Below are 19594 nucleotides of genomic sequence, written 5' to 3' on the forward strand. Positions count from 1 at the left end.
GACATTTCCTCACGCCAAAGCTAAAACCTATTCCTGTCAGTGTTGTCGACAATTAGGCTTCCCGTGGGCATAGTAGCCCTGTCTATCTCTACAAAGCCCAACTTCGTTCAGGCCGGACTTCAGCTGCTGGCTCATTGTTAAAATCTCAGGCTTCACGGATATAATGGAAGATGGCTACCAATTTTGAAAGTTTGATGTTAGTAAAAGAGATATTTATTTCAAGAGTAATATTAGATATACTTTCAGAGTGTATAAATTTTATTTACTTTATTTTAAAAAAATGGGATTTATTATTAAAAAAAATAATTCTTTTATGTGAGTTTTATATGTATTCATTTTTTTCAAAGAGAATGTGCGAGACTTACATATTCTAAAACTGTAAATATTATTTCTCTTAATTTAAGTGGTATATTTTGTTGATAATTTTAGTGTCCTTTGGGATAGTTATTGGGAATTGACATTCGATACTCGTAGTGAACTTTTTGAGGTCCAAATACTAGTAAAGCAAAAAAGGAATGGTATCAAAAAATCAAAGGGTGGTGCAAGAGCCACCGATAAAAGCCACTGTTAGATCCACCGAATAATGTTAAATTCTTTTTCTAATTTAAATAATTTTTTTGTGCATTTAAAAAAAAATACAAAAAAGTAAACAAACACAAATATTGAAAGAAAAGAAAAGAAAAAATGATCAATACAAATGATAGTTACACTATGTCTCATGTGTACATTTTCCAAAGGAAAATGCTATGCATCTGCCTCACACCGGCAGACTTCACATCACTTTTTTTTTTTTTTTTTACACTTAATAGGTTGAGTGTGTGCCGGTGTGGGGCAGATGTATATATTTTTCCTTTTCCAAAACCAAAACCAAAACCCTTTTAGCTTTTAAAGTGAACGTGCGTGTGTTTATTTGGAGGGAACTGTTCCCTAAACAGTGGAAAAAGAACTCGTGTGAATGGAAATCCAGTACCAATAGGCAATAATAAGAGAAACGGTGGCAGCAACTGTATATGGAAAATAACAACTCAGAGCAAAATGATGATGAGCTGAAAGACACCTTTATTTAATAGTAAAACAACTGATCCCAAAATGATCAACCGGCCTAAAGCACAGGATGAAGGAATTGACCCGATCCAGAAGCTTCTAATGGAGCAATCAACAAAATAAACTAAACATAATATATATAGATAGATGATATATAGCTAGCTGATGCATGTGACATCTGACTCCCACAACTCCTTAATGCCAATCATACTCTCAGTATTCAACAACAACCATGATCAGAAGCTAGCTATCATTGCAGACTTGAAAGTGTGGAAAGCAAATCATTTTGACGGATGTTTTCTAATTTCTTGGGTCGATCGCCAATAATGAATCCTTGTAGTTTGGGGCGGAGAAGTTGGAAGTGGAGGTCAAGATCAAACGACAACTTCGACGACTAAATTTGTATGGTAGAAAAGCATTGGAAAGATCACTATCTTAACTGAGATCGATTGACAATTCAGTAATTATCGCATTTTTCATCGAATCTTTGCTTTGCGGCCCTGCATGATTAAATGAATGAATGTATCAACTTCCTAAATCCATGATAAAAAATTAAGAAATTTTTGGGGTTTTGGCATGAGTCACTCTTGACAAGACCAACGATGATCTTGATCATTTTCATGTGATTCATGCAAAAATGTCATGAATCTTTATCTTTGTTTGTCCCATTTACCAAAACGTACGGCTAGCCTTTCAAGTGTATCAAAACAACCCAGAAAGACGACGACATGATCATCTTGAGATCAAATACAGTGGGCTATATATATATATGAGTGTATATATAAGTTTGAATTGAAAAGATACCTACAGCACTACTCGATTGTGGGTTGAATGCTGCTAGATTTGGAAGACATGCATAACTTTCATGTGTAGTCAGTGTGACGATACTAGGATGTAATATCAAGCTGGGTTCATAATAATATTAATTATCAAGTAGTAGTCAGCTTGCATGTGAGGAGTAATTAATAGAATTAGTTGAAATTAGATGATGTAAATTAATTAGCAACTAAGTCACGAGTCCAACCATGCATGTATGTTTTAGTTGTTTAAATTAACTTTGTTTCTTGTGCTACTTGCTATGTTATTGCTTTGCGTGTAATTAAAGATAAGTCATGATGATGATCATTAGTCAAACGATGACTATTAATTAAGGTATAATTAATTCATTGGATCGGCAAGCTGTTATGGTCAAATTTTATCTATATATGGTTTGAAAGTCTTGCTCATGTAGTGATCAATAATTTAATTAACTACATTAATATTGAAAACGAAATTAAATATAAATTAACTGATCATCAGCTTGTTTTCTGAGGTAAATATCCAACCAAATTAAAGGATCATGATATATTATTTCTAAAGGCTAGTTATTAGGTATGATTACAGGAAAGATCGAGGAAAAGGAAAATACTTTGAAAAATCAAGAAACGACATTCTTTCCCAACTACTATTTAAAACAGTACTTTTCACATGATGATTATTTTTTACAAGGATTATTTTTTCTTCCTTTCACATTCTTTCTTTGGTTGAATTTCTCAAAGACCTGATGATGATAATGAAGTAGTAGCTACTTAGGAAATATCATGGAAAGTGAAAATAAAGATTAGAAGTTCCGATTTATGATAAAGTACTGATTCATGAACCCAATTAAGTTTGGGAATGATTATATATTGAGGATCTGGTAAGATTCTGATAATTATATAATATTATTCCGATATTTTGTTTATTCCAAGACATCATGAGCGAGCTATTTATTCTTCCTATAATATCATTACGTTTCTCTCTTCATGAAGTACTCATGATGTATACGCGGATTAATGTTTGGTATTATACAAATTATTATGATCATCAATGTGAAAATAATATGGAATAATTTTATTTTTTTTCAGAAATTAAACGAACGTGGCTTTTCTTCCTTTTCCCAAAATAAGATGCATGTTATACCGTTCTATCTATTTTATTTGTATTTTTTTAAAATGTAGAGAATCACTACAACAAATTAGGCTTTTTCCTACAAGTGATTTTGTTACAATTAGAAATTTGATAGCAAAACGTAATTATTTGTTACCAAATATATAGTATTCGCAAGAATTGTAAATTTTTGGTCACGCCAACCAATTCCGTCACTAACGAATGCATATATCACTACAAAAAATATTATCTGCAAATTTTTTTTGATGATCTTAATTTTGTTGGAAAAAGTCTTTAATTTTCACAAATTGTAACTCGTGACAAATAAAATGATCCAATATAATTATTTGTGATAATAATTTTCTGACCATGTGAATTTGGTGGCAAAACGTAATTATTTGCTAACAAATAGTATTTGCAAAAAAATTTCTGCCCTAAAAACCACTATTTGTTTTAGTGAAGTGAAACTAGTTTGATTAATTAATTTGGGCGTGTCATGTGGCAGCTTGCATGCACAGTACCTAATAGTAATATTATTACATGTGATGAACTCTCATGTTACATCTACCATATATATTAAATACTTTGGTGGCTGCAAATTCAACCAAATTATATATCGATCCAATGAACTGTGAATTATATGGGTAAATTATTTCTTTCTGCCCCCTCATTTTCTTCTTTTGCCATTATTGCGAGATCAGTTACAATCAACTTTATTTTGCATATGCTGTGATATATTATATATATATATATATATACACACTCCTTTCTCTGGAATCCATATCCAAAGCAATTTGCAAACTTGCTATTTTCCACACTTCCTCTTTATCCTTTTCAAGACATGACCACAAGAATGCTTGTTTCTTTGGACCAGGTATTTGGAATTGTGTGCTATGCGTAGAATCAGGAGGATACATGAACTATTGAAGAGTACAAATTCTTAAGAATTGTAGTGATGTTTCTCTTCCTTTTTGCTATTCTAAAACTTCTGCACCACATGATGACGTCATTCACGTGTCATAATTTGATTTGTAATATTCAGATTTTAAAATTTATCTTTCAAATCAAATTGTGTCATGCAAATGGTATGTGGCCGTGTAGATCAGGCCTTAGAATTTTTTATTTGAACCAAATTGCAATTGCATTTGAATCGGATATGCATTCGTATTTAAAGAAACAATGGACGGATTTGAATTAAGCGATCAATTAGCAATTCAAAGGAATTACAAGAAGAGTACTTGTACGTTGCTCCTTTAGTTTCCACCATGGTGATCTATTACGTACCCATATATATCAATTTCAAAGCTAGCTTTCTTATTCGACTTATATATATAGGTCGATTAATTTAGTATGTACGGTTATTTATTATTTAAAACATATTTTATAGTGATTGGAGGTCCGATTGCCAAGTGTGAACAATATGAACAGCAAGGCATAATCTAAACCATATATATATAGTCAAAAGAGAGAGAAATCCACATGCAGTTGTTCCACTAGTTTAATTAGGGCAAGGATCGAGCAAATTGAAGAGAAAGCGCATTACAAGGAATTTTGGAACCAAAACTAGTAATTCAGCATCTTGTCAGGCATATTTTCTTTTTGTAGGGATTTAAGATCAAGGAAATATTATAAGGAATTTTGGTAGCGGCCAATAGCAAATAATATCATAAGAAAAGAAGAGATCTCGATCGTGGCGTAAAGTGAAGATTGAGGAAAGTAGAGCATGCATGAACGGGGAATTTAAGATGGCCATGCATTATATGGAATTTTGGTACCAAAGGCAAGCATCTCATTCCAAGGCATATTTTATATGAATTTTGGCTATTTGATTAGTTGAACAGTACATCACAGATCATCCCAAAATTGACCAACTTGAAGCAAGCAGCTCGACTAGATGTAGAGCAGCAACGACGTTTGGACCCCAAAAAGTATATATATGCCTGCGACATCCATCCATGCAGCTTGCTTAATGACACCCTAGATTTTTGTGGAGAAAGGGAAAAACAAAACAAAGATTCTACTCGCATCCAAGTAGCTAGCTAGCCAGCTCATCGATTGTTGATCAATACGAATATATTAAGTGTATGAGCATCGAATCAGCTACTAGCTAGCTAGCTAGTGCAGGGATAATTTGCTCATAAAACTCTGCCATTAAAGTGTGATCTCGACCTTTTTCAATGCGTATATATATATATATATATATATATATATATATATATATATATGATCCACATGAAGATTGAATAAACATCTGAAATGGCATTTGAAGTGATATTCTTCAATGAAAATGCAAGACATGATGATATGCATGCATTTAAGTAGAAAATGAATGCATGCAAAGGTATAAATATACATACATACACACATATATATGTAATATCTTATAAGATGCAAGTGATAATGATATTATCGGGAAATACAAGCGCAACAAATACATACCGACCGGCTTGCTTGCTAAGAAAAGAGAAGAACAAAGGGAAAAAAGTAAAAACCGACTAGCTTGCATCAACTACTATTTATTTTCACACTCTACATCTATAGTTTTTTTTTATAGAATGTAGTGGTGTTTTTTATAGGGTATGAGATGTAGGATAGTGAATGATGAGAATAATTTTTCTTAATTGAAAGCCAAAATTAAGGATTAAAAAAAAAAAAAAAAAAAGACGACAAGATGATTATGGGGTGGGTGCTCGATAATGATACAGAACATTGAACGCGGTACTTATGTTTGAGAATATATATATTGGTCAGTGTAGTCGACTATTCTTTGGTAGCGAGTCTTCCCTGCTGCTGGGATTATATAAAATGTACGTTACGTTTCATAGACAAAGATATTTAATTTGTACCAAGTTTATAAGTTTTATTTTTTTTTTAAAAAAAAACACCGCAATAATATGATCATCTTATAATTAAGTTTATAATTTCCTTTTTGGGTTATCGTTTGGATCTCAATTAAAGAAATAGAGATCATAATATTGTCTATGATATTATTTATTAATTAAACATTTTATTATTGTTTGCGGGGATTTATCATTTATATTGGGTTAATTAGTACTATCATATATTTCATGTGATCTATTTGTCGCTCCTAAAAATTCATAATTCTAGGAAAATCTTAAATTTAATTTCTTTTCATATATATATATATATGATTAATTAACGTACGTGATCATTTATGATGATAATAAAGTCATCTAATTGATTGATAAATATTTGATATCTTCCCGTACGTTATACACGACAAGATCATGCATATGCACCAAATTAATTCACGAATTAAGAAGAAGATCAATTAATTAATGCGATACCGTGGCTTGACGTACATGAATTACCATGTACGTACGTAACACCTCAATTATTTGTCACATTTTAGTAGCATATTATATGCTATTCGCCGATGATGATATTTCTATCTGGTCCACCTCTCAACAAACCTTTTCATCACCTTCTCTCATGAAAGCCAAATTTGGCATTAATTGAATTAGAGTACAGTACCTGTCGTCTTGCTCCATCAATCTCGGGCCTTGTGATGATCTTCACCATGTTAATTTAAGTATAGTATAATTATTTCGAAAAAAACATATATGAGATTTATATAAAAAAATAAAAAATAAATTTTATTTTATTTTAAAAAAAATATGCGAATTTATACATATTATTATTTAAAAAAAATTCTATACATTAGTCATTATTCATTATTCTATACTTCATATTTTATAAAAAAATATTCATATATTCGATAAAAAATATTCTCATAGTTATAAAAAAAAATTGATAAATATAAAATATGAAAGTAAATAATAGGAAGTTCTTTTACTCAAAAATAAATTACTAAAAGCGAATGAATTACGAATCGCCAAACTGTGCGTGAAGATTTTCTCACTGTCGATAAGCTCATTTTAATTATGGTAATTAATGAAAGATAGAGTGAATTGAATTGACAACTCCAGTTGTCGCCTGTCTTTATCTTTGCTTCCAAAATAGAGGGAAAAAGAAAAAGTGTGAGTGCTAAATTCCAGCCTTAAAAATAGGAAAAGTAGGAAAATCTGATCTTAGTCATATTTGATAATAAGGGTGATAAATTGGAAGCCTTATCACGAGTCTTTTTATACAAAAGAGGTCCTATTCGATAAGATGGATATTTTGTTTTGTTCTTTAGAAAAAGGTAGCATTCATGCATATATCGCAATGGACAATATGCTAAGGATTTTGGACATTATCTATTCTATTATTATTATATATTAGCATTATCATCATCAACTCAGAAAAGGATGGCTGGAAAATGGTCACTAATTATATGCTTTTGCATTTTTTTGGGGGGTGGGTTTTCCTTCTCCACTCCACATTAATTGGGTTTGTTTCATTTCACCATTTCAATCTTATGTATGGTGAGAAAATCTTAGAAATTATGGCTTGATATATGCGTTAATTAAGAGATCACCCGGCCATCTGGCTACATTTGATTGTAATTTGTATAATTATGAGGTACATGCAAAAATGGATTGTATATATAACGTCTTACTAAAGTTCTTTATTTTTTTAGTTTTTTTCCTTTTTTTTTTGGAAAGTTTAAAATGACTCTTAGCCTGGTTTGAATAGTGAATTGAGACGAGATAAAAGTTAAAAATTAAATAAAATATTGTTAGAGTATTATTTTTTAATATTATTTTTATTTTGAAATTTGAAAAAGTTTAATTAATTATTGTATTTTATTTGAAAGTTTGGAAGATTTATAATGATTAGATGAAATGAGTTGAAATAATTTCACTATCCCAACCAAGTCAATTAATTTTGGTCTCACTCATTTAAAAAAATAAAAAAAGTACTTTAACTATAAAATGATTACACAAAAATAAACTAATAAATTGATGTGGTTTGATGTGGTATGTCAGATTGTAAAGTTACTTTTATTAAAAAGTAGATTTAACGAATTTCATGAAACTAAATCAATTTGTGAATTTACTTTGTATAATTTCTTTATCTTTATAGCTGTTCTAAAAAAAACTAAAACAACCAAAACACAACGTGGATTTTGATATTTTATTGTATTTCTAACTCTTTTTTATGTTATGTTTTAAATTTATTTTTTGTTTCTATTTTGACAGTTTCGTTTAAAGCTGGTGATCATAACCATTTTTTTTAAATGGCTAAAACCTAGTGGTCAATTTTTTTTTTATAAAAAAAAAAAAAAATTGTTTTCAAAACCAATTTTGCCTGTCATATGAAAAAATGTGAGTCCATATCATCACGTGTGTGCGTTTTGCTTTAATCTGAAAACATGGTGACCAAATAATTTCATCCATGGTTTTCAATATTTGAGCTTAATTAGAATGATTGCTAGTGAATGATGGTAATTAATGTCCGTACATGATTAAAACAACTAACCCAATTCTATCTCGTCTTAATTGGGATTTTCTTGATTTGGATTGAAATGGTGTCACTTTTCCAAGATGTACTTGTAGCTATGCATTAATCATAGTCACGTGCTCATCCATTTTTAAATAGAATATTATATATCAATATGTAAAATACATCCATCATCCACATAATTTTAATGATAAAATTCAAATTTTAAATTTTTTTTTTAGATCAAATTATATTATTTAAACATTTTACTTGATGTGTAATTATCCAAACCAGCTTATTAATAGAAATTTTCTTTTATAAATCCATCTCAACAAATAATTAAACTAATCAAAAATTGAAATTCTTCTCCTCAATACACTACATGTAATTTAAAAGTGCTGTCCCATGCTGAAGGACCGATGCAAATTATTCAATTAATCTTACTTATCTCTTAAAGCAAAAACTATATAACACATGAAATATATATAGTTGTTTCCGGGATATAGAAAAATATAGACAAGAAAAATGAATTGCCAATGGAAAATTAATATTAATTTAGTTATAATTAAGGACATATCAAATCGTGCCATATCTTTATGTAATCAAATTGGTAAACCAAAGGCGGACCTCATGAATCGATCTTGTCGAGTATCATTTAATAAACGTATCTTGATGAAATGAGCCATATGAAAAGGACACGTATCATAAATCCTAGAAACAAAGGACCAAATGAGTACATGATACTTGCGCCATTTTAGGGCCTACAAATTCTTTGTCACCAAGTAATCAGGGTACTGTCACATCGATCTATACAATTAAGCACAAGTTGTGCATGCCATCCTTTTTGATCATACGTTGTTAATTGTGAGAGTGATTGATTCATTAATTTGCATAAGGAAAATACTAAAAGCAACCCGCTGGGAAAATCGTGAGGTAATCTCCACCCACGTGGCATAAATAAACGCCAATGTTTCATACTTTAGTCCAAAATAGATATCATGGAGGAGGAAAATGTCTTGAAGTAAACAAGAAAATATTACAATGAGGAGTGATAAGGCTTAGAAAACAAACCAACTTGCAGAAAAAGAAAAAGAAGTGTAACTAGGAACTAGGAAGCCTTTGCTTATAGCTATCAAGGGTTAGATCTACGACGGCAGAGCATGATGTTTATAGATCAGGTGGACGTTCTACATTTTTTGTTGGAAATGATGCTAGCAGAGCTCTCGCAAAAATGTCTTTTGAAGGGAAAAGTTTGACGGAGGATATATATGATCTAGGTCTATTCGAACGCAAGGCTTTGCAGTATTGGGAATTCAAGTTTATGAGGCGTTTACTTCAGCGGCTTTGTTCTCCTCTTTTTGAGATGGTGAGGAGTTGGAAAATATTTTTGCTGAATATCTCATTGTGAGTCAACTTGTGAAAGTCGAGTCTCCTTGGAGAGATGGTTATAGACTCCATGCTGGGATGTTTCATTCCTTCATTTCTCAATCTTTTGCTTAGCACATTTTAAGGACTAGCAAGTTGATAAATTTTCTTTGTGTTTGTCATAAGCATTGTGGTTGGGCTGATTCCCTAGAGGCCTTGGTTGATGAAGCGGCGAAGAAGAAACTGCAATTAGATCTTCCAAGAAACGGTGTCGTTTCCATTTAATGTCACGTAAGATCAGTTATGTCGCGATTCTCTCAACAATTGTCTTCAGTAGAACTGCTTGTATAATAATACTATGTATGTATATTCTATGATACGATAATTAGGAGAGAATCATCGTAAAACTGGTCGTAAACAGAAATTTGACAAAGTACTTTTAAAACGATGAGTTAGTGTTATGCTCAAGCAATGAGATTAAGCTCTTGAGTAACTTCTAATATATCTACCATTTAAGTGCGTTTACACTGTTGATCTATTTCTACAATTTTTTATATATAACACGCACGGAGCATGATGTAATGTTGATGTTTTATAGAGAGTCGTGATTAAGCTGTCATGGCTAAAAGTGACAGCTCCTAGCAACCCAGCCGCCGCAAAGACTTTCACACGTGTGAATTAATGTCTCACGTGCGAGCTACAGTACTAAGTGGTCTGTTCTTCTGCCGCTCTGCCACTGAAATTCAATGCCTTCCCTTCCACGTTCTGGTATTGACGCACACCACACCACACCACTACACCCACCTCCACACGGTTTAGACCGCCCCTTTACTTTGAAGGCTGAACTCTGAAGCCTTATCCAATTTACCATTATACCCTTATCCTCTTCGGCCATCGAATTTCCTGTACTATCCTTCAAGGTGACTAATAAACCCCTTCATTTGTTTGGTTGCTTTACATATTAGCCCTTCATATGATCCAAATTTACTGTTACATCATTTTACTGTGGAAACACAGATAAATAATTTTAAGCAGTCCAACAAAAAATGAATCGTTGTAGATTACGTTCCCTATTAAAAAAAAAAAAAAAATTAATGATTGACGTTAGGGTACAACATAGGCTATGTGTCATGCTTAAAAAATAATAATAGATTATTGTAGGAGTTACATGCAATAATTAACCATTAATTACTCGCTGAGACAAATTGTCAACTCGATAAAACTAATAGATTATCAACCGTTGACTTGTATGATTTGTCAACTATGCACATTAGTTGACAAACTCAATAGCCATTGGTTTTGCACCTCTTTAATTGGGAGTCGGAAGAATCTATTCATGATTGCCGGCCGGCCGCCTGGACAATATTAAGGGTACGTAGTAATAGAAATAAAAAAAAGTGATTAATTCGTCTTGATTTATTTATTTTTTATTAAGTTAGTTTTAGTTTTTCTATCTTATAAGTTAGCTAGCTTAATTTTCCATATTGATCTATTAATATTTATTATGTGTGTGTACGTCATATATACGTGCATGAGAGTGGGAGAGAGAGGGTGTATCATGCTCTCATGATGTGTATATATATATATATATATATATATATAGATATATAGTATTACATATATTTGTTCCTCAGTCCTGTACGTTCTCACCTATTACTGTTCATACAGGCCATAATCATATTGGTAAAAGACTGCACATTAATTCTATATATAATGCTTGTTATAATTATGATTTCAAATTATTTATTTTATTGATATTTAATTATCAATAATTTTTTTTTATGGTATTAATTTTCCCTACTAAATATAAGTTAATTAGTACTACATTTGTCTCATATAGATCATGGGAATTTGACATGGCATAATGTTTTCTTTCTTCCTTGGGGATTAATTAATTAAGGGAATTTGAATATTCATTTTACTTGCACAAATAAACGATCAAATATGTTCCATCACAAATAAATCACTTGAGCTCAAGAACCTGATTATTAACGATAAAATATTCATTTTATTTCTTCGTTGCAATATTATGTGTGTTTTAAGGGTCAGACGGTAATTTCGGTGACACTCTTTCTTGAAATTATGAAAACGCCCAATGAACCCCTGTTGAAAAGACGAAAACACCATTGCGCAATGCGCGGGTAGTTACGCGTCAAGCCACGTCACTATGAAAAAGATAATTCCCGATAAAGTGTCTCTCTCTCTCTATTTCCCTCACTACCGGGAAACGAAGAGGACACCCTTCGACACCTATATAAATGGACTCCCGCAATTTCTGTTTCTCTCGCCAACAAGACCTCTCTCTCTCTCTCGCACAACGCGCATTCGTTCCTTTCCATTTCGTTTCGTTCTGTTCATGGATTCCCCTTCTCGGTACTCCGTCATCATCATCGGTGCCGGTGTCTCCGGTAGGCCCCCAATACAAACATCTCCACCTTTCATTCCATATACGCGATACTTTCTTTTTTATTTTAACTCAATCTTTTGCCTGTTTATCTTGGTAAGGTTTATCGGCGGCGAAAGTGTTAACTGAGAACGGATTGGAGGACCTGGTGATTCTGGAGGCTTCGGACCGAATTGGAGGCAGGGTCCGAAAGGAGGATTTCGGGGGCGTGTCGGTGGAGCTCGGGGCTGGCTGGATTGCCGGAGTTGGTGGCAAAGAGTCCAACCCCGTCTGGGAGCTCGCCAATCAATCCGGCTTACGCACTCGCTTCTCCGACTACAGCAATGCCCGCTACAACATCTACGACCGCAGGTATCCGTATCCGAATACAATACCTTTTTCTCTCTCTAACCGCTTCTGATTTTTGCTATTTTGCGCCATGGTGACATTGCTGCTCCACGACATTTCGTTTTTTATTCCGAGTCTCACACGTGATAGAATCCACTTAGAACACGTTATATTGAACGACGATGGTTTTGAACTACTTTATCTTGTTGCTGTTGCAGCGGCAAGATTTTCCCGAGCGGGCTCGCTGCCGACTCTTACAAGAAGGCGGTGGACTCGGCGATGCAGCAGCTGAGGAAAGAGGAGGCCGTCAGGGGGGAGGTCCGAGGTAGTGGGTGCGACGTCAGTAGAGTAACCGAACCACCTTCGTAAGTCCAGTTTGACTGTTAATTCTGCTGCCAAAACCAGCTTAATTATTCATTATTATATAATGTGATTCTGAATATGTTTTCTTATGCTTATCCAAAAAGATATTCTACTTGTACATCAATGTCCATATCATATGAATACTAATGGTTTATTTTAATTTTTTTTTATTTTTTTGGGTGTTTGTTTAGCTCGCCGAAGACGCCGATAGAGCTTGCCATTGACTTTATCCTACATGATTTTGAGATGGCAGGTGAGTTTTATAGCTCGTTTATGGATAATTCGATCTCTGTTTAATTGATTGCTGAGAAAGTGGTGAAATCAAGAAAGAAAGAAAGAAGAGCGAAAAATAGATGCATAAGATCATCTTGATCATTACAGATCGACTTTATTTATAGTGAAGTTATCTAATTCTCTATGTGTGTTTGTGAGCATGTATGCGTGTGCTTGTGTTTTTTTTTTTTTTTTTTAACTTTCTCTAAATGATCATGACGTCCTTTTTAAACGGAATAAAGGGTACTGTATGTCACTGAGATGTTTCAATGTAAAGCGTTTGGATACCAATATACCCATACTATATTTCAGTGTCTAAACTCAACAAGAAAAAAAAAAAAAAAAACTCAATTCAACTAAACTAATTTGGTAATCATGTCTTAATTTTGTGAGATTATATATATATATATGTGTGTTATATTTCTCTTTAAACTGTTAAAAAACGAATTGGAAATGTGTTTTGGGTGCAGAGGTTGAGCCAATTTCAACTTACGTAGATTTTGGGGAACAAGAATATTTAGTTGCAGACGAAAGAGGGTATGAGTATTTGCTATACAAAATGGCTGAAGATTTTCTTTTTACGTCTGAGGGTAATATCCTGGACAGCCGTCTCAAACTAAACAAGGTACGTACGTAGAATAATCTCATTCTTTTATTATATATATATATATATATATATATTTCTTTATGTTGTTTTTCATAATTTATTTGTTTTAATATAGGGGAAGAATCCAAAGATCTCTTTTTGTTTTCATGTACCTACTACGTTCCAATTCTTCATGTATTAGATAGATTGACCTACTTCTGGAATTTGCAGATAATGACGTTTTCTGAAATTTTCAATATTCTTATTTATTAAAACAATTTTTTTATTTTTTGGTCCCTGAAGTCAACTCATTTTTGTTTTTTACTTTTAAATTTATTAATATTGTCTGAATCTAAATGCCATTTCTCTCGTTCACAATAAATTACTAATCATGTAGAGGTTAACGGGATATTTTCTCTGATGTTTGCTGGGTCATTGACACTCGTAATTATGTGCCCTTGTACGTTCGCTATTTCTTTTTCTGGTTGAAACTACTTATTTCTCTACATGATTTAGGTGTCATTATCAATTCTTTAATATACATAAAAATAAAATGCATCCATATTGCACAGGAAAAAAATTGAAGTATACTTGTTTTTCACGATTTAATAGAAAGCAAAGGAACGTACGTACAGGCAAAAATTCATGTATTTTCGTCGCTGTTTTAGAGACATTTGTTTAGAAAATTGGGATCCTGGAAAACTACTTTTATGTTCGAGTGTTGAAAGTAGGGCTGATGAAGACACTGAAATGAATAAACTTGTATTTTTATGTTGTTTAAAGACAAGCGAGGTCCACTTTTGAATCGTTTATTTGACCATTTCTCCCAATTTCCAATGCTTACAACGAGGCTAAAAAAACAGTACACTTTATTTGTTGAGGGCCCCAACTTACAGCCATAATTTGACCTATCTACACCATATTTGATTTCAATCGCATAGTTATGGAATGGCATGGTATGGTGCTTGAAACCATTAAAGCCCTTTTATCACTCATAAATTTGTAGGCCCCAAATTTCAAAATTTCCATCACCCTACACAGTGTGAGTTATGACCCAGAACACTACCCTATGAGATGAGATGTCATATCAGTCAAATAGTGAACATGAAAGTAGACGGGGGTCTTGTCATTTTCTCCATTTAATGGGCAGTTGTCTTTGCCACCGCTACCTCAAAATGCATAAAGAATCTGGAGCCAACGTAGCTCATTTCTCCGCTAATGCTATAATTCACAGTGGATCCTCATCTTTTCAGAAAGGAAAAGTACTATTCGATCTCTTATTTTGAGATTTCATATATTATAATTTTTTTTTGTAATAAATTAAAGAAATAATTATCAGTGTATTTATATTTTTTTTATATATATTTTTTAAAAATATTTAAAAATAATAAAAATTAAAAAATTAAAAAAATAAAAATGGTCACGGGCTCAGAAAGAAAAATGCTACTTTTAGAAAAGCTACCATAAGTGGGTAAATGGTCTGTTTACCTCAACTCTGCACAGATTCTCGTTCAATAAATATTTCCCATTCTTCATTTTGGAATCCCAAATTGCACAGATTTTCTTGGTTTGACTTCTCAGAATCTTATGGGTTGTTGCCTTGGACTTTGTTTTTTTTTGTTAAATTAAGCTCACACATTTATTGCTGTGTTATTATGCACGGACTTGATGCAGGTGGTTCGGGAATTACAGCAATCGAGAAACGGCGTGAAGGTATTAACGGAGGATGGTTGCGTCTACGAAGCCAATTACGTGGTTTTGTCCGCCAGTATTGGTGTTCTCCAAAGTGACCTCATTTCCTTCAGACCCCCCTTACCCGTACGTTTCCTCTTCCATTTTTTTATGCACTTTCAAACCTTTTCTAATCTAGTTCGAACTCACAGTACATGTCACGTATCTTTTGATTTCATGACATTGTGCTCGCTAGTTGATCGTGAAATTCTTGCAACTCATGACTACGCTAACCCTTTTTGCACCCAGGCGATTAACTGAAATATCTTAGACATTTGAGATTGTTTGGTAAATTGATTTACTCATAATAACCGGAATTTAGTCCTTGAACATAATGGCACGTTACGCTCGAGACCAATTATTTTTCGCCAGTCCCAAGAATGATTGACTATACCCTGTATTTTAAAAAGAAAGAGAGAGAACGAGTAATGACCTCTAGAATGTGAATATATTATTTTAGTCCAACGTAGGGGAATCTATAGAGATAACACCCTAGTAGGGCAGGCTGCTTTCCACCTCTTTACTGTTTTTTTTTTTTTTTCAATAAATTTCATCTCTTTACTTGATGTGTGGGGTCTGACCCACATGTTAAATGCGTCAGAACTTATGGATAGTATTCACTAGAGTTCACTGGCTGATGCGCAAGAGGGATTCCCGAGGTGTTCTTTATATGAAAAATATGGATTGCACGATCCACGCTTTAATAACCCATGGCTTGCCTATTGAATCCTCTATGTGATAGACTATTTGTTAGTTGGCTACTGGCCGGCACTGTGTACGGTGGTTATGGATGTTTGTACAGTTTGAAAACCGGTTAAGTAGAAGTATATTATTGTTGAGAATGAATAAAACTAGGCCACAACTAGGGTTCCGAAAATAGTTTGTTGCAGTACTTCATCTTTGATCTAACCATGAAATCTTTTTTTTTTTAAATGAGACGAGCTACTGCCAACAGCCAGCAATCGGTGCTTCACTATAATTTTCTCCACTTCATGTACAATAAATTAGTTGTTTGATAATATGAACAGATACATGAACTCTTTAGATCTTCCATGTCGATATGTTTCGATTGAGCACATATTCTGCTCTTTACAGATATGTGCTTGAACAAGATTTATCTGGACTTTCTTTTTCTAAGTCAATTTTGATCGGGACTCGCGCATGACATAATATTTGGTGGCAGTAGGTCATGTATATTCGTGGTCCCTTGGTCTAAGTTTTGCTGCTGTGAAGTTCCAATTCCATATTAAATTTTTTTTATTATGTTTTAATATTGACATAATCATGAATAAAATAATGGAACAGAGGTGGAAAATGGAGGCCATAGAGACATGTGACGTGATGGTGTACACAAAGATCTTCTTAAAATTTCCATACAAATTCTGGCCATGTGGACCTGAAAAAGAGTTCTTCATCTATGCCCACGAGAGGAGGGGCTACTACACGTTCTGGCAGGTAGGCATCTGTTTTTTTTTTTGTTATTGTTATTATAATTGTTAATGTTGCCAACTAACATTCAAATGTCCTTAGTGCAATGCTGGCTCTTACTGCTTTAGTTTATGTGATTTTGTTTTTCTTGGAATGCGGGCTAGCTTCCACTACAAGTCTATGCAATTAAGCAATTCATTACGTTGTCAATCGTGTGTTGTGGCTGAAGTAATAGTCTTTCTTGTGAGAGAGAGAGAGAGAGAGAGGGGGGGGTGTTGTGCCGTGGATCAGAGGAAATTATTGAACACCAAGGAAAAAAAATGGAATCTAGTTAAAATAAAACCTTAGCATAATTGTCTTCAATTACCACCTTTGATTGTTGCTTACACATTGACACATCATTTATTAGGAGAGATTATAGTTGGCTTCTGCTTTAGGTTAAATGTGAAGAAAAATGCATCCTAGCTTTACTATGCTCCTTAAATTATTTCAACATCAACGGAGTTATCAATCGGATTGATATCCTTACATAAGTGGCTGTATAAATTAGCTTATAATGATCAGTTTTGTAGTTATTCCCACTATCAGCTAGCTCCCACTATTTTTTCTTTATTTGCCATTTAAAATGCATGATCAGTACCAAATCATATTAACTTATTGCCACATTCTTTAACACATAATGCAAATTTGGCTCATCTGACTCAACTAGCTATCATGGCACATCAGCTTGTATCGCGAGGGTATATATATATATATATATATATATATAGTTAAAATCCAATATTTGATGAAAACAACTTGCTCTGTTGTTTGATACAGCAAATGAATTATGAGATTGGGTTATGTGTTTCTCAACATTAATTATTTTCTTGTAGGGATCATTACAAAAACTAAAGTCTTTGCATCATTAGTTTTGAATGATTCTTCCCATTGTTATGTGTGTGTGTGTGTGTGTGTATATATATATATATATATATATATGATGTTTCTGTCATTCTCATAGAGCTGGTGGCAATATGGAAATTAGGTGCATCGTAGGAACTAATCCCAATCTTATTTTTTCTATTTTTATTTCCAACTTATTAGTTGGACTCTTTTTTTTATTATTATTATCATCATATCTCCTAAATCCATGTAATTTAATTATACATCGAATCTCTGCCTGATTAGAAGAAGATCGAATTATGTGAAGTAGTACACCACGTGGAGGCATTGCATGCAGGATCTCACATCTCTAGCTATAATTTTCATTTTTTCTTTTGACGTAGCATATATTGATTCTAGTAAAGGGGTGTTGGGGATATGAAAGGACGGGATTTGAATCTGATATAAATGAGTTTGACAGATTCTAATTTTTCTCTACTTTTTTTGTATTGTGACATATAAAGTATGCTAGATCTATAGTCAAAATATCCTTAAATATCGGTATAGGACGAGACCATCTAGTCATCCTTAATTAATCATTAAATTATCCAACTTTGTTGCTGATCTGTTGCCACGTCAACAGCACATGGAGAATGCATTCCCTGGTTCAAATATCTTAGTCGTAACGTTGACAAATGGGGAATCGAAACGTGTGGAGGCTCAGTCAGATGAAGAGACATTGAAAGAAGCAATGGGGGTACTCAGGGATATGTTTGGACCCAACATACCTAATGCCACTGATATACTCGTGCCTCGCTGGTGGAATAACAGGTTCCAGCGTGGCAGCTACAGCAACTATCCCATCATTTCCAATCCTCTACTTTTTCAAAATATCAAGGTATGTTCATATCTCTACTTAACTACAACTAATCGAACATGAATAATAACATTATTTAATTTTTGATTGTGATTTTGTATTGAAATCTCTCTTCTTTTTTATTGTTTTTGGGTTGTGATAAGGCGCCAGTGGGACGCATCTTCTTTACCGGTGAACACACAAGTGAAAGATTTAATGGTTACGTGCATGGTGGATACCTAGCAGGTGGGTCGTCGTTGCTTGTATATTTGTATAGAATAATGAGTTCAAACATCTTAGTGGAGCCATGTTTTCTGACCATTTAACTTCAAACAAACAGGCATTGACACTGGTAAAGCCTTGATAGAAGAAATAAGGAAGGAAAGAAAAAGCGATCAGAGTTCGAATAATTTGCTAGAGCCCTTGCTTGCCTTGACTGGGTCGACCTTAACTTTGACGCAGACAGAAGCAGTCTCAAATCTGCACAAATGCGATTTACCTACACAACTATATCTTAGTGGCAAGCTTGGTCTTCCAGAAGCCATATTATGACTACATGGACCCATAACACTGAAACCCCACTTTGTTGTTAATGATGAAAATCTGACCAACGCAACTGATCATCATCAACATGGCCGGACATATTTGAACCTAAATTCAGTTCAATCCCTTGAATCCATCCACCACATGAGTTAAGGTAGAGTACTGCTCATGAAGTTAGATGCATATATATAAAGCACGACAACTGGGGAAGATCAGGTGCGAAAGGTTGCGCGCATGCGGACTGGTTCTCCTTGTCGTGTACGTAGCAGTAGCAGCAGAAGCAGCAATAATTGGTACTAACGATTACTAAGGCGACAATATTTGGAGTTTTGAATTTAGGGAATTGGTTTTGGGCAAAATACATAATAAAAAGCGTTGTTCATTGTACTAAGAACTGACATGCATTGAGGATAGGAAAGAAAGGCCATACTTCCAATTCAAATTTGACCTTTACTACTTGTTTACACATGAAATAACTGATCTTTCTATTTCCTCATGTATTTCAATAAATGGAAATGCTAAAAGGGTTTCTAATATGTCCCATTGTTATTATCCA

The 19594-nt window shown here is 33.4% G+C and overlaps 1 protein-coding gene across 1 annotated transcript; it reads left to right on the plus strand.

Moving 5' to 3' along the window:
• Nucleotides 1-11917: 11917 nt before the first annotated feature.
• LOC109019503 (polyamine oxidase 1-like) lies at nt 11918-19574 on the plus strand. The gene is made up of 10 exons (XM_035685004.1): nt 11918-12071; nt 12169-12418; nt 12613-12759; nt 12949-13010; nt 13501-13655; nt 15291-15434; nt 16653-16802; nt 18283-18537; nt 18660-18741; nt 18836-19574. Exons 1-10 carry the CDS (start codon nt 12020-12022, stop codon nt 19045-19047), a joined length of 1509 nt encoding a protein of 502 aa, XP_035540897.1. The 5' UTR covers nt 11918-12019; the 3' UTR covers nt 19048-19574.
• The last annotated feature ends 20 nt before the right edge of the window (nt 19575-19594 follow it).

This window comes from Juglans regia, chromosome 14, assembly GCF_001411555.2.
Source record: "Juglans regia cultivar Chandler chromosome 14, Walnut 2.0, whole genome shotgun sequence".
Taxonomy (NCBI): Eukaryota; Viridiplantae; Streptophyta; class Magnoliopsida; order Fagales; family Juglandaceae; genus Juglans; species Juglans regia.